Source organism: Ursus maritimus, unplaced genomic scaffold (genome assembly GCF_017311325.1).
Source record: "Ursus maritimus isolate PB19 unplaced genomic scaffold, ASM1731132v1 scaffold_16, whole genome shotgun sequence".
In the NCBI taxonomy this organism is placed as follows: Eukaryota; Metazoa; Chordata; class Mammalia; order Carnivora; family Ursidae; genus Ursus; species Ursus maritimus.
The window spans coordinates 46,724,204-46,738,179 of NW_024424008.1; the positions used below are offsets into that span (position 1 = coordinate 46,724,204).

Here is a 13,976-nt window from a genome sequence, read left to right on the forward strand (position 1 = left end):
TTTTAGGGGACCCACCCCCAAATGCACAAAGCATGCTTCATGAGATAATAAAAAAAGAAAAATGGGGGGTCTCACAATAAGGTAGGAGACAACCCAAATCTTGATGCCGATCAGCCACCGAGCCTGCCTTCTCTGATTTACAGCATTATCGGCCACTTCAATGCTAGAAGGCTGCCCATGCCACTTCTTCGAAGGCCCTAGGTCCACAGGTCGATAAACCAATAAATTAGGTCAAAATTAACTGTGGCTCATTTTAAACTGAGGGAAATTGATTTTTACATCTACGTGGCTGGACTGAATATGCCCTGTGCCAATGGATCTGGGTATACCCAAAGAATACGTAGGAAGGTTCTGCGCTCAGCAAAGAAAATGCCTCACCCCTAGCAGCCCAGACCACTTCTGAAGAAATACTAATCCTCGAATATTCAAACCAAAATGCAGCGAGCTCTCCTTTCCTTTCCATCACAACTGAATCTTAAAAAATGGAGGAAAAGTTCGTGTAATACCTCGGCTTGAATCTACTTCCGTGCAGTGAACTCTCAATTACCCACCTCTGAATTACTGTCGAAAATTCTCAACGCCAAACTGGCTTCCCCTGAACACATTAGTGCCAGCCATCTCACAGATCAGCTCTTGGAAGAACGCAAAGCTCATTTTACTATTCACCTAAGCAAAATTTAATCAGGAAGGTAAACTGCCGCTTTAATAAAAAGGCTAAATAAACACGTAGCAAAGGCAAACAGGTTACTTTTTGGATTAACCTCCCCCTCCAGATTATTCGAATGTTCCTGTCTGCCCGCTACAGTGGACAGGACACGGCCGGCTCCATCTATCTCTGGCTCTGGGATTAAACAATGACAACACAAAGATGATCTGTTCCTCTCTAAGGAGGAACAGACCAAAATATGACAATGAAATGACCCGACGACATCCGCCTTTGGCTTTGGGATATTAGCTGCGGTTAGGACCTGCCTCCTGGACCCCAGGTCTCAAAGCAATCGACTAAACACACCATTAACTTTATTTTACAGAATATAAAGAAGACATTCTCGAGAGGAACACGAGTTAAAACCAAGATCCATGGTCTCTAGGTTCTGACATTCTCACACACCTGGGCTCTTCATCTCTAGGGAACTGCTTTCCAGCAGCCTGCCTGGGACTCAGGGCTACAGTGCGGTTCTCCCGGCCTGCAGGGACCCTCAGAGTGCCATGAGAGTGAGTTTTCTTTCCCCTGGCCTGGAGGAAAAGTAACTATGACTCTTCATCGAACTCCCTACCTTTTGAGAGTCAAATGCCATAAATATATTGTGGAGCCAGAGCTAACCTCATTAGTCATGCTATCAGGGGCTATGGATCACAGAAAGCCACTGATTATTACAAATGCCAAATTTTCTGTACCTCTGTGCTGTACATGCATAGGATGTTTCTGGAAAGACATACAGAAAAATGGAGGACAGTGGTTGCCAACTGAGAAGGGGCAGCACGTCAACAAGGGACACGAGAGGGAGGAAACTTACTTCTCACTATATTCTTGTACAAATTTTATCTTATAGACACGTATTACCCCCTGAAAGCTGAATAAACACGGTAGACACCTTTTCGTTTCATCTGTTTACATCTCCCATCTCCTCCCCCCTCTCCTTTTCCTCCCATTCCTTCCACCTCTGACAGCCTCTGCCCACGATGCCCCAAGATGGACAAGCTCTTGATGAACTAAACGGTAGGCAGAGACGGAGCAAAGAGCTACACGCGGTAAGAACAGATGCCAAGTGGAAGCAGGAAGTTTTTCAAGGTCACGTCCTTTACCGAGCCAACCCAACACACCCCGCAACTCTTCACCTACACAGAAGCCAATGTGAAAGGGCAAATGCTTTGCCTTCTCATTTTCTGGAAGCAAACAGGTCAAGCATCCTAGCTTCAGAATCAACCAGCCAATTCTTTCCCAAGCAAGTGTATCCTGCAAGAATCGACTCCAAAGAGATCTAAAGCTACACAGTATTCCACCCCCAAAGGAGGCTCTTTGTCCCAGGGCCTTGTGCTGTAACAGACACTTTATTTTCAGTCTCAAATCAGGACACTGAATACTCCCCGGCCTCTAAAAAGCAGGAATTATGAAGAGAGAGCTCATTGGAAGGAAAATAAACCTGTAAATCGTGTTAGGCTTTGCCCTTCATTCCAAAGGATTTTTCCCCAAAACAACACCATTAGCAATACCACAATCACCGTAAAAGGGAGGATTCTGTACAACAGAATCCCAGTTCTTTATTCAAAATAACCCCCAGGACAGCACGGCAAAATCAGGACTCCACTATCCTCGCCACTGAGAGAGCCAACTCATTTTCACTCTCTGTCTGTGGGCTCGCCATGGTCCTCCTTATAAATACCTTTTCTGGAACTTGAATGTGCTTCCTACCCTCCAGGCTTCTCTTCTTCCAAATGGGCAGTTGGTCCACAAATATTCATTAAGGGCTCCCAAGTGCCAGTCACAGAGAAGAGAAAGGCTTGATCCGTGCCCTCAAGGAGCCAACAGGGAGATGAGACAAACAAGCAATTATAACACAAGGCTGTTGGGGCTGTAACCAAGCTCAAAAGAACTCTTCCCACTGGAGCCTGGGAAAACCAGGAGATGCTCCTTGGATGCTGAAGAAGGGCACAGGGGTTCTGCAAGCCAAGACAGGAGCAGGGAAGACCATCTCAGGCAGAGAAAAAGCAGCGTGATGACAGAGCGCCATGGAGTGAACACCAATTCAGGAAGAAACTCAGTGTGGAAAGAATTATGGAATCCCCCTTCTTGGATTTGGCCCCAACTTCTAAACTCCGAACTTGGGCAGAAAAGTCCCAATATCTGATAGCAACTTGTGTTCACCGCTACTGCCAGGCTTCATTATTACAAACACGTCTGCAAGGAATCGTGGCAGAAACCCATCTCCCACATCAGAGAACAGGAGGATGACTGTGATCACGAGAACCGTGCCTAGTTTACTCCGTAGGTTAGTGGAGCCAAAGAAAAAGCAGCCACATGCCAACACAGGGCTCTTTCTCAGCCGCAGGAAGGTATCTCCCTGCAAAAGCACTGCTGGCTCCCCTTCCTGAAGCTGGTGGCCTTAATGTCAGCCCTCCAGCTTCTTTGGTCAGGCAGCCTCTGCTTGCAGCTCTAATCTGTGTGGCCAGGCATCCTCTCAACCTCACTCAAAGGTCAGAGGGCAAGAAGCTGCGGAGTGTCTGAGCCCACTGACCTTATCCCTCCATCTCCGGTGCCTTCCCATATCACACAACCCTCTACCACCCGACTGTAGAGCTACAGGGGCTTTGCTGTGTCCGTGTGCACTGGCTCCTGCCCAGCACGTGTCTGTAGCCGCATTCGCTTTATCTACTCCTTAAACTCTAAACATCCGAAATTCCCCACCCTCCCTCATCTGCACTCCCATCTCTCTTTAGAACCACACTCCATTTGAGCCATAGTGTGGGAGAGCACTGCAATTCCTTAGGCTTTAACAGTTAAAGGGGAGGGGGGGCTGAAATGGAACTTGGCTTAGAGCTAGAAGCAGAATGGCCGTATAATTTATAGCCTGCATCCTGACACTTGAGAGAGAAGGCAGTGCTTTCATAAGCAGCAGGGACAACTTATAAACTAGGTCTGTCCCAGGGAAAACAGGGCAAATGGTCACCCTTGTTAGAAAGGTCATTCCAAATAGAAGAGTTACTCCAGAGGTCCAAGAGGGGTGCGCCAAACCCTTTCAGTCCCTGACCCTTGTGCCTGCAGTCTAAAGGGGCTGTGTCAGATATGCTTGTGGCAGAAAGCCCAGGACCAGGAAGTTCTTCCTTCTATCTAACTCAGAGCCTTAAAGATTCAAGTTAATCCCTCTTTTATTAACCTGAGGGCCTCAGAGAAAACAGTGCCCTGGGCCTTCACCCTTGGTAGGAATTCATCATTCCGAGTCGTACTGCTGGCTCTCCATCCTTCAACTGAACCAAAGTCAATCTGGCTGGCTCAGAAATAGAAAAGCCAAGGGTTGGGCAGTCGTTCCCAATGAGAACACAGTTCATCTTTAACTTGCCCCAAGTCCCCAGGAGCCCTCACAAACCAAACCCAAGGAGGAAATGGTACCTGCATGCATACTGTTGAGACTAGCGTGCTCTGCCCTCAGCCAAAACTACAGCTGCAGAGGACCTGAACCCCAGGAAGAAGAGACTCCCACCCCTCCCCGCCCCCAGCTCCCAGAGAGCTGACTGAAGCCCAAGGCAGAGCTGGGCGGCCAGGAAGACTCCTTGAACAAGGCGGTCTCTCTTTATCCCTCCCCTACTCAACATCGGGATGCTGCAGCCCCAGTTGAGAGCAAGGACCTTGCTGTCTTCTTTTCCACATACAAAAGGAAGTCTCTCATAAGGGTGGAGAGGGGAAGAAGGTCAGGACACACACACACACACACACACACACACACACACACACACGGAGGCAGGCTCCAGCAGCCTTTGCCCACAGCAGCTACATCCCCCTCGGCACACAGTCTTTCCCAGGGCCTGATGTAGATGGAAGTCAAGTGCTCCCACCCACTTGTCACCATCCCTACCCCCTATGCAGCCATGTATTTTTTATTGTAGAAAAGAATTATTTAGGGAGCATTGCAGAAAGAGAGGGCAACTATTTGATCACCCAAAGGTCACTGAGATAATGCCAACAAAAACTAAACAGCAGGGGCGCCTGGGTAGCGCAGTCGTTAAAGCGTCTGCCTTCGGCTCAGGGCGTGATCCTGGCGATCCGGGATCGAGTCCCACATCAGGCTCTTCCGCTATGAGCCTGCTTCTTCCTCTCCCACTCCCCCTGCTGTGTTCCCTCTCTCGCTGGCTGTCTCTCTGTCACATAAATAAATAAAATCTTTAAAAAAAAAAAAAAAACTAAACAGCAGGCAACCCTGCCACATGTGACCTTGGGCTAGTCACTTCACCTTTCCCAGCTTGCGTTTTTTCATCAACAACATGGCACAATCAGTGAGACGGTTTATAAGGTTCTTCCTGGTTCCCAGGGTTGAATGTTTAATTCTGTACATTTCCTGAAGAAATGGCTAAAGAAAATCAGTGAAGAGAGGAAGAATTCAGACGAACCTTTTAATTTCTGCTTTAAATGGGAACATTTTGACTCTAGAAACCGTGCAATTTACCATCTCCTCCGGTCCCACTTTTTCTTCCCCACTGACCTTCTAGTTTTGCTGATGTCAATCATAACCACAGGGCTGGGAGTCTCATGAGGCAATAACAGGGTCAAATTAATTTTGCCAATGCTGATACTAATCCACAAACTCTGTCTGCTCTTCCTAGCAGTAAGTCTGGCCATAAAAGTGAAATTCATGTTACTTATGATCTAATAAGCCCATTGCCTGGACAGAAATAAATCACTTGCTGAATAACAATGCCCACCAGATTCTTGCAGTCTTTCAAATCCCTAAGTTCCAGGAGTTAATATTCTTGTCCAAAAATAAAGTCGGTACCTCAAAGGGGAAGGTGGAATGGATAGACCCCCCCCCACAACAAACAACAAAATTCAGCCCTTACACACACACACACACACACACACACACACACTCACTCTCTCTCTCTCTCTCTCACTCTGACCAAACCAAGATAGTCACGCTTTCAGGTCTGCCCACCTTAACTGTGGTTAAAAATGGTAAGTAGGGAGCCCCCCTCCCCCTGCTGCTCCGTGTAAGTATCCTGCAACTGTAGGGTGCTCGCCTCCACTGCCAACTGACGGTACCCTGAAGAAACCCCGTTTTTCATCCACATGGAAAATAAAGCTGCACCCCTCCTCTATCTGCTGGAAACTACACGGGTGTGCACACACCCTGGGGAAATGGGTACTGCACCCCGCGAGTTACCTGGAAGGCGTTTGCTAAAATCGACAGGAAGGAGGAAAGATCAATGCCATTCAAGTGCGGACGGGCACACTCATGTGAGGGGGGTTTAAAAAAAAACGCAAGCCAGGAAGTCCCCAGTGGTGCCTGAACCTGGGAGACGACCGCAGAGGATGGATGCGGGGCTGAGGAAGTGCGGGGAGAGGGACGAGCTGGGGGAAAGCGGGTGGCCGGCCGCTCACCTGTCCGTACACCTTGATGGGCTCCGGCTGCAGGGCAGCGCTCCGTCTCCTCCGGAGCGGCTTCTCGTCCGCCCCCCGGGGCTCCCCGCGCGCCCACAGCGCCGGCTCCCGCGGCTCGCCCTGCACCACGCGGAAGCCCCGGTCCTGGGGCAGGGGCGCGCGGCCGCCGTGCAGCGTCTGCGTCCACACCGCGCCCAGAGCCCCGGGCGGCAGCAGCGCGACCAGGGTGAATAGGAAGGGGAGTCGCGACTCCCTCCTGCTGCTCCGTGTCGCCATGTTCGGGCGAACGCTGCCGCAGGTGGCGCCGCCGCCAGGAGAGAATGTGTAGCGCGAGGCTGGGACGGCGGCTGGGCCGGGGCCGCGCGCGCCGCTCCCGGGGCTCCAGGCCGCCCGCGCCGCTCGGGGCCGCCCCGCTGCGCCCGCCGCAGCCTCCACCGCCGCCGCCGCCGGGTCCCGCTCGGCTCGGCGCGGCGCCGTCACGTGTGCGGCTCGCAGCCGCGTCCCCTTCGCGCACTTTCTGCGCTCGGCGGCCTCGGCGCGACTCGGGCCCCTCCCCCCCGCCGCCCGCGCGGGGATGGGGAAGTCAAGGCAGCGAGCGCCCGCTGGGGTGCGTCCCCTTGCCCGCCCGCGGGCGCACCGCGTCGTGCGCCCTGCGGCAATCCAGAGTTGTGTTGGGGCTCGCTCGCCTTCCCCAGAGTTAGTTGCCTCCTCTCCCAGGTTGCGTCGAGGTCGTCCTAAACCGTGGCGGGTCTCCTTTCCTGACTGCTACCGCCCCGGGGTTCCGTCGGGCCGCACGACCACCTCGCCCGGCCCCTGCTGCATCCCCACCTCCAAGGGAGAGCCCGAAGCCAAAGGAAATTCGCTCAGAGCACGCAGAACAGGGCAGCGGGCAAATCAGAGTCCGGATGAACCCGCCCCCATTGTGAAACTCGCATGGTTTCTACTACTCTGGGCATCAAAACGTACTTGAAGTGGCCGCGGCCAAAAACTGCCCTCCACCGAGCTAAACTGCCCAGGCCTCAAGTACAGTAGCTGTGCCCCCTGCACGGAGGCAGTAACAGCAAGGGTACGTCTGACAAGCGACTCGCCATACCCGGACAAGCACACGATTATACAGCCGTTCCTTGCACACGTGAATACCTGTGCGTAACCCAGGGCCCCCTGCGCAGCGGCTTGCTTGTGACCCTGCAGGGTGACCCAGCACTGAGCCACCCTACGTCTGCTGCAAAATGGACATATACGCCAGGTCGTTCGGCCTGCATTCCACACCTGCTCCAAGTCTTCTACAAGCCTGTAAAGCTTGCCACTAGGGGCAGGAGGGACAGACACTCAAAGAGCGAGGGGGACCCACGTTAACCCCAAATTCAGCTTGAGGATCCGGACCCTTTCTGAACCATGAGATACTGTTCCTACAGTGGGAACTGCCGAGGCACACCCTAGGTAAATATGTTTTTGCAGATTTGTAGGACAGCCAAGACCTATCTACCGTAGCCTATTCTCTATTCCATTTTATATTTCACTGTGCTCTGGACTTAGATCCTGGTTTTTATAAGACTGAAGACAGAAGAAGGAGCAGGGCTAAAGGTGAGACTGTTTCTATGGTTGTACCAGTCGTTGGTTTCAAGGGAGGAGGGGGTGAAAAGTTCAGTTCCCCCAAAATGCTCCTCGTTCTCAACAAACCACAGTTGCTTGATTTCCCCCCTGCTCTAGAGTCCTCTCTGGTTAGCTTAGCAGAGCCCCTTCCCCTGCCCAGCACCACCCTGCCAAAGGAGGGACAGCCTTTCCTCGCCTCCTTGAACCCTGTGTTCTGCCACCCTCTCCAACCCATGCCAGACTTGCTGGGGACCTGGCCTGAGGTTCTACAGTCCCCTACCTCTTCCCAGCTCCAGTTTTCTCCCAGAGTCAGGCTCCCCCAACCCCTACTTTCTGTCCACCTCAACATAATCGTAGAACCACCTAGCTCTCTCCACCAAGCAAATCACTTATCCACTGGGAAAGCCATGGAACCACTGCCAGCTCCCACTCTCAATCTAGACCAGCGTTGTCTTGTCAGGACCACCTTACCTGGAGTGGACCACCCTGCGGCCTCCCGAGACCAACAGCGAAGACACTGCTACCCCCGTTTAACCCCCACGGGAAAATGAGAGGAACATGGCTAGAGTCACAACACCCTGCAGGTGATTCAATTATTGTTTCTGCCAACATATATTTAATGAGAACCTTCTCTGCACGAGCAAGTGTCAGACTCCCAGCAGAAAACAGAGACACGTGTCCCCTAAGCGTGGATTTGAAGATAAAGAGATGCTTTTCCTCACACAAACTGCTGGCTTGAGGTTCAGATGGCAATTTGCAGGGCCAGCTACTTGCTGATTTTGATTTTGATATGCAGCTTGGTAGCTGGAGGCCTGGCAAGAATGCTCGAACATGGTTAATTTACTCCTTGAAAGCCCTCCTCTGTAGTCATTATCTACATTCCAGGCCATTCTCAGGCGGATAATCGGCAAAGCCTGAGACCGAGTGTGCCTCCTAACCACAGGGCACAGTGGAAAACATACTGAATTTTGAGTTAGGAGAACTACTTTCTAACTGTGAGGACTCAACCAAATAAACTCTCCAAGCTTCAATTTTCTTATCTCCAAAAAAAAGCATCTTAATTCCTATCTATCCCACAGGACTGCTCAGAGTATCAGATAGAATCATAGAGATAGAATAAGTACAGTTGTAAAGACCCCAGATAGAAGTATAACGGGCAGGTGCACTGGAGACAGGCGTTCTAGTCCCAGCTTTGCCCCCAAGTGATCGTGTGATTTTTGTCCTGGTCATCTCGCCTCTCTGGGCATTGGTTTCTTCATACGCGAAATGAAAAGAGATCCTGCAGCCCTGATTGTTCAGGATGCCCACCCGAGGGGCGCCTGGGTGGCACAGCGGTTAAGCGTCTGCCTTCGGCTCAGGGCGTGATCCCGGCGTTATGGGATCGAGCCCCACATCAGGCTCCTATGCTATGGGCCTGCTTCTTCCTCTCCCACTCCCCCTGCTTGTGTTCCCTCTCTCGCTGGCTGTCTCTATCTCTGTCAAATAAATAAATTTATAAAATCTTTAAAAAAAAAAAAAAAAAAGGATGCCCACCCGAGCATGAGATGGGAGCAGCCCCAGGTGAGGCCACCGAGGATCTGGGTCAGAGCTGAATTGTGCAATTAAACGGGATGTTCCTCCTAGCTTCGAAACCGGATCTGGGTTGTAAACAAGCCAGCACTTCCTCCCTGCCTCCAAAGTAACCTCAGCATCGGGGTGGGAATGTAGACAGAGACAGTACCCTCTTTCCCCCCTGCCCCAGCGTGTATGGCCTTACTCCTGAGGCTGTGCAGTACCGCGAGGGAAAGCAACATGCGTAGGAATTTAATATTAGACTCACAGCTGTATGAAAAAGACTTGAGCCTTTCGTCAGACTCTAAACTGCCCTCCTCTGTCCTTCTGCCCATCCTAGGCCACCCTGAGCTCGGGGTGGAGATAAAGCTAGGCAAAACCACCCAGAGGTCTTGGTGTCCCACATTTTTTATCCAGATGGAGTCACATTTAAAATAGTTAACAAGGACAGCCATGAGGAGAAGATGGAAAAAAAATCCCAAAAGCCTAACTGAACTTCCTTCTGTTCTCTTTCTCTCCTCATTGCCTCCCCAAATGCCAGGATCTATCTGCTCACCCTCCCCCCCACTGCCGCCAGGCCCACCCAACTCCTGTTCCTCCTCCAGGTTCCAAAGGCCTCCCTCTACGCCCAGCCCAGGTTACAGCCCCTCACACTAAGGTTCTAAGTTCCCTGTGGTCTTTGATGCTTCCTCTCTGGTCACATTAGCTTTTTAACTCCATTTTCCTCTCAAACTACAAGCAGTAGGAGGCCAACAGTGGGCTTGGCTTGCTCCTGTCTGTGTTCCCAAGGGCTCAGCATAATCCTGGCATAGAGTGAGTGCTCAGTGATACTTACAGAATGCAGGTGTATGAATGAACGGGAGGGATGGCCCCTCTTTGCCTTGTGGTAAGGGTTTGGGGCGTTAAGGCGCCAAGGTAGCTGAACCTTAGACCTTTGCTTACCACCATCTCTGCCCCCACCACTTCTTTCTCCCAAAGTTGGCTTCTCTGAGTCATAACCAGACCTCAGAATCACTGGAACAGAAAAGGGACCATCCCCCCCCCCCAACACTTGGGAGTGGTGAACTTTATCCCCTGCACATCACTTTAGCCAAATAACTATCATTCACCTCACCAGCCAGGGTAATATAGAAATACCCTCCCGCCCCCCAAAACTAACACTTTCTCCTGCTGTTGCCAAAAATTCCTTTAGTCAAGGCAAAGTCCCGAATAATTGATGGGGTTGAAAATCGATGCATAGAGAACATAGAACAAGTTAACTTCACTTCGCATTCTAGAATAAATTAAATTCAAAGAGAAGTTTCTGGAAATAGGAGTAACTTACTTTTGCATAGCAGCACTTTGCATTTATTTGCATAGCATTATAACAACCTTATCTATCGAACGTCATCTCTCAGCCACTGGTTGAAGTGGGCCAAAGCTGGCATTATTGACACCGCCTTTCACAGATTTTGAGAATGAAGTCTCAGAAAGGAAGGTTACGTCACTGGCCCAAAGTCACACAGTTTGTAAGGGCGAGATTCAAACCCAGGCTCTCTGACGTTTTCTGCCGCGTCTGATTTCCTGGGGCTGAGAGAAGAGCTGGTGTTTCAAGTCCCAGGTTGGGTGAGGCAGTGAGAACCATCGTGGACAGGAGAAGACAGAATGGCTCAGGTCCTCAGCCCTCCCTCTGCCCGGCCCTGCGGTCAACCCTCCGGAAACCAACACTATCCTCCCCAGGCGCCTAACAGAGGTGTGGCGCTCATTTGCCTTACTCCCACCCCAGGCCCTTGATGGGGCCAGGAGGACAGTTACGTTACAGAGTTCACACATTAAATCCTGTTTGCTCTATTTTTCTAGAAAAAACGTAATGAGGGATTTGGTTTTGAATTTTCAAATGGGGGATTTTGCTCCACATTTTAGAGGCGCCCTCAATTTCTGGTTCCACTGCTTACCTAAGGGTCTTGCCTCCCTCTCTCTGCGACTCAATTTCTATGAACTTTTTCGACAAGAAAGTATTTAGACCTTTCTCACGAAGCGAAAATGTAGAAAAGTGTATTATCGTTATGTAGACACAAGGGCAAAATCTCCTGACAAGACCGTTTGCTGAGGGTCACTGGGAAATGATCTCCTTCTCTGCGAGTCTAGAACCGGACTCCCCTTCCAGGGTTTGGACTGCAGGGGAGGAGCTAAAGCTGGAGATTCTTTGAAAACCCCTAAAAAATTAAAGATCTTTTTGGCTTTATTCAGTGATTCACGGATCAAGCAGCATCCCATCTAGCAGAAAGAATAAAGAACAGACGGGCAGAAGGGGGCAGGAAGGGGCGCCTGGCGGCGCAGTCGTTAAGCGTCTGCCTTGGGCTCAGGGCATGATCCCAGCGTTCTGGGATCGAGCCCCACATCAGGCTCCTCCGCTGGGAGCCTGCTTCTTCCTCTCCCGCTCCCCCTGCTTGTGTTCCCTCTCTCGCTGGTCTCTCTCTGTCAAATTAATAAATAAAATCTTTAAAAAAAAAAAAAGAAGAAGAAGAAGACGACGGCAGGAAGAGGGAATTATTTATAAAAGCAAAGAATGGATTACTTGGTGGCAGGGTCACATTTCTTGAGGGGACACCAGGGGTCTGTCAGGCAGAAGACCTTACTAGTGCAGACCAGGCAATTCCAAATTGACTAGTTTAAGAGTCCATTCTGGGGGGAGACTGAAATTATAATGGATACTCAGTCTAAGTTTGGTGGCATGGGGCTTGGCACAACTGACTGCATGTGGAGCCTGTTGTCTTTTTTAACAGTACTTACCTCCTTTTCTAAATCATAATTTGGTCTTTGGACCTAGCCCCCTGTCCTGCATTTGATAGATTATAGCCTACTGAAATTGAAATGAATGGCTGGGGGCAGGGGGTGGAATGATTTTGAATCACTCCTCTAGGGAGGCTAAATTTCCCATCCTAGTGACCACAACAAAGGATGCTAGAAAGATAGCTGAGGGTCCTGTCAGCACCAGGGGAGGGATCCTGGCCAAGAAAAGTGAGTCCTTCCATTATAACATACTTTTATGTATGATGTAGTCATTGCTGAACACCTGATTATAGGGATAATAGGGTGCAAGTGTCTAGAAAGGATCCAGCCACTGCCTGCAAGGAACTTGAAGAAAGTGAAGACAGATAAACAAAAATAGCAGAAATATGTGAATATGGTGTTAAATTAAGCAAAGAAGCCATTAGATTGGAGTGGCTCTAAATCTTGGGCGGCTTATGTGAGCAAACCAAACCCTAAGCCTTTAAATGCTTCAAATTTAAGAAATCAAAACCTAAGGATAGCCCATCACAAATAGCCAACTAGGCTTTAGGCAGTAGCCAATCAAATAATCACCGTTTTTTTGTTTTCTTCTGCACCTTCTCTGCATAAGTATTTTCCCTGGCTCCTGTCAGAGAAGCGTTCCTAACCACTTATGGGTTGGTGCTGTCTAATTTGAATTAATTTTGCTCAAATAAACTCAAAATTTGTTATATGCCTCCAGTTTATCTGTTAACAGAAAAAGCTGTGCTTTGGGAAAAAAACAAAAACAAAAACAAAAAAAAGACGATCAGTGGGTTTGTGGAAGGTGAACAGGGGAAGACTTTCTGGAGAACAAGCCCTTTGGAAGATTTTATTTATTTGAGAGAGAGAGAGAACATGAGAGTAGGGGGGAGGGAGAGAGGGAGAGGGAAGGGAGAAGCAGGCTCCCCACGGATCAGGGAATCCGATGCGGGACTCAATCCCAGGACCCCGGGATCATGACCTGAGCCAAAGGCAGACGCTTAACAGACAGAGCCACCCAGGCGTCCCAAGAACAAGCCCTTTTGAGCAGTGGTATCAGGTGTGTGTATTTGGCCGAGGGAGGACGTGGAGGAGGGAGAAGGCTGCAGTTGCAGTGTCCAAGAGGAGCAGGAAGTTATTTTATCCATCTGAGGAAAATGAGGGCCGTCTTCAAGGGGAGAGGGTGGCAGTGAGTAGGGTGTGGGTGCAAATAGGCAGGATGGTGCCTTAGGAGGAGGGGAAGGCAGGGGGCAAGGTGTAGGGAGAGCGGGACCTTGAATGGAGCACCTTATCTGATTCCCTTCAGGACGGTGCTGCAGGGTGATTTGCGGGTTCCGTGCAGCCGGGGAGGCATGAAGAGTGTCCTTCAATCCCCCCTTCCACCAGGACCACAGCACACACTTCCAAACCATCACCTCGTCCATCTACCTTGCGAGGCACCTGTTCCCCCTGTGGGATCTTTCCCAGGACACTACAGATCCTACTTCTCCCTGCCTGCCGTCCCGAAATCCATCCCACCGGAAAATCTATGTGGTGTCATCGGCTGAATTAACACCTGTTATAAAGATCATTCCCACCAGACTCAAAACTACAAGCACTTTTAATGAGGCCCTGTATAAAGGAATACATTTTCTCAGAGCCCTTAAATTATATTAAGTCCTCCACACCAAATAAATTATTGAAATGGTGATTAGCGTTCGGATCATACCAACAAAACTACTCAGGGGCAAACACATTCTCATTTGGGGTTTGACACAACGCCAGAGTTAGAAAATTGCCCAGCCACCTAAGCTGAGAGCTAAGTGAAAAATCCTTTCTCTTGCCGTGGTTATTTAAACAAGAACTTCAGTGCTAAATTAGCAGTGGATTTTTTCGTATGAATTTTCTTTGCATTCTAACATTATGTAAATGAAAAACCCAACGAAGTGCAAATTAAGACTATTCTTAATTCTAAAAGGCCTGCTATTCT

General features: G+C 50.0%; 1 protein-coding gene across 1 annotated transcript in view; it reads right to left on the minus strand.

The window, feature by feature from the left end:
- The window catches only part of SORL1 (sortilin related receptor 1), a 154,159-nt gene extending 147,755 nt beyond the window's left edge, over window positions 1–6,404 (minus strand). The window contains exon 1 of the mRNA XM_008690173.2: window positions 6,092–6,404. Within this exon, the coding sequence (XP_008688395.2) occupies window positions 6,092–6,367 (276 nt within the window). The 5' untranslated portion in view covers window positions 6,368–6,404. The remainder of the gene's footprint in view (window positions 1–6,091) is intronic.
- Between the last annotated feature and the right edge of the window lie 7,572 nt (window positions 6,405–13,976).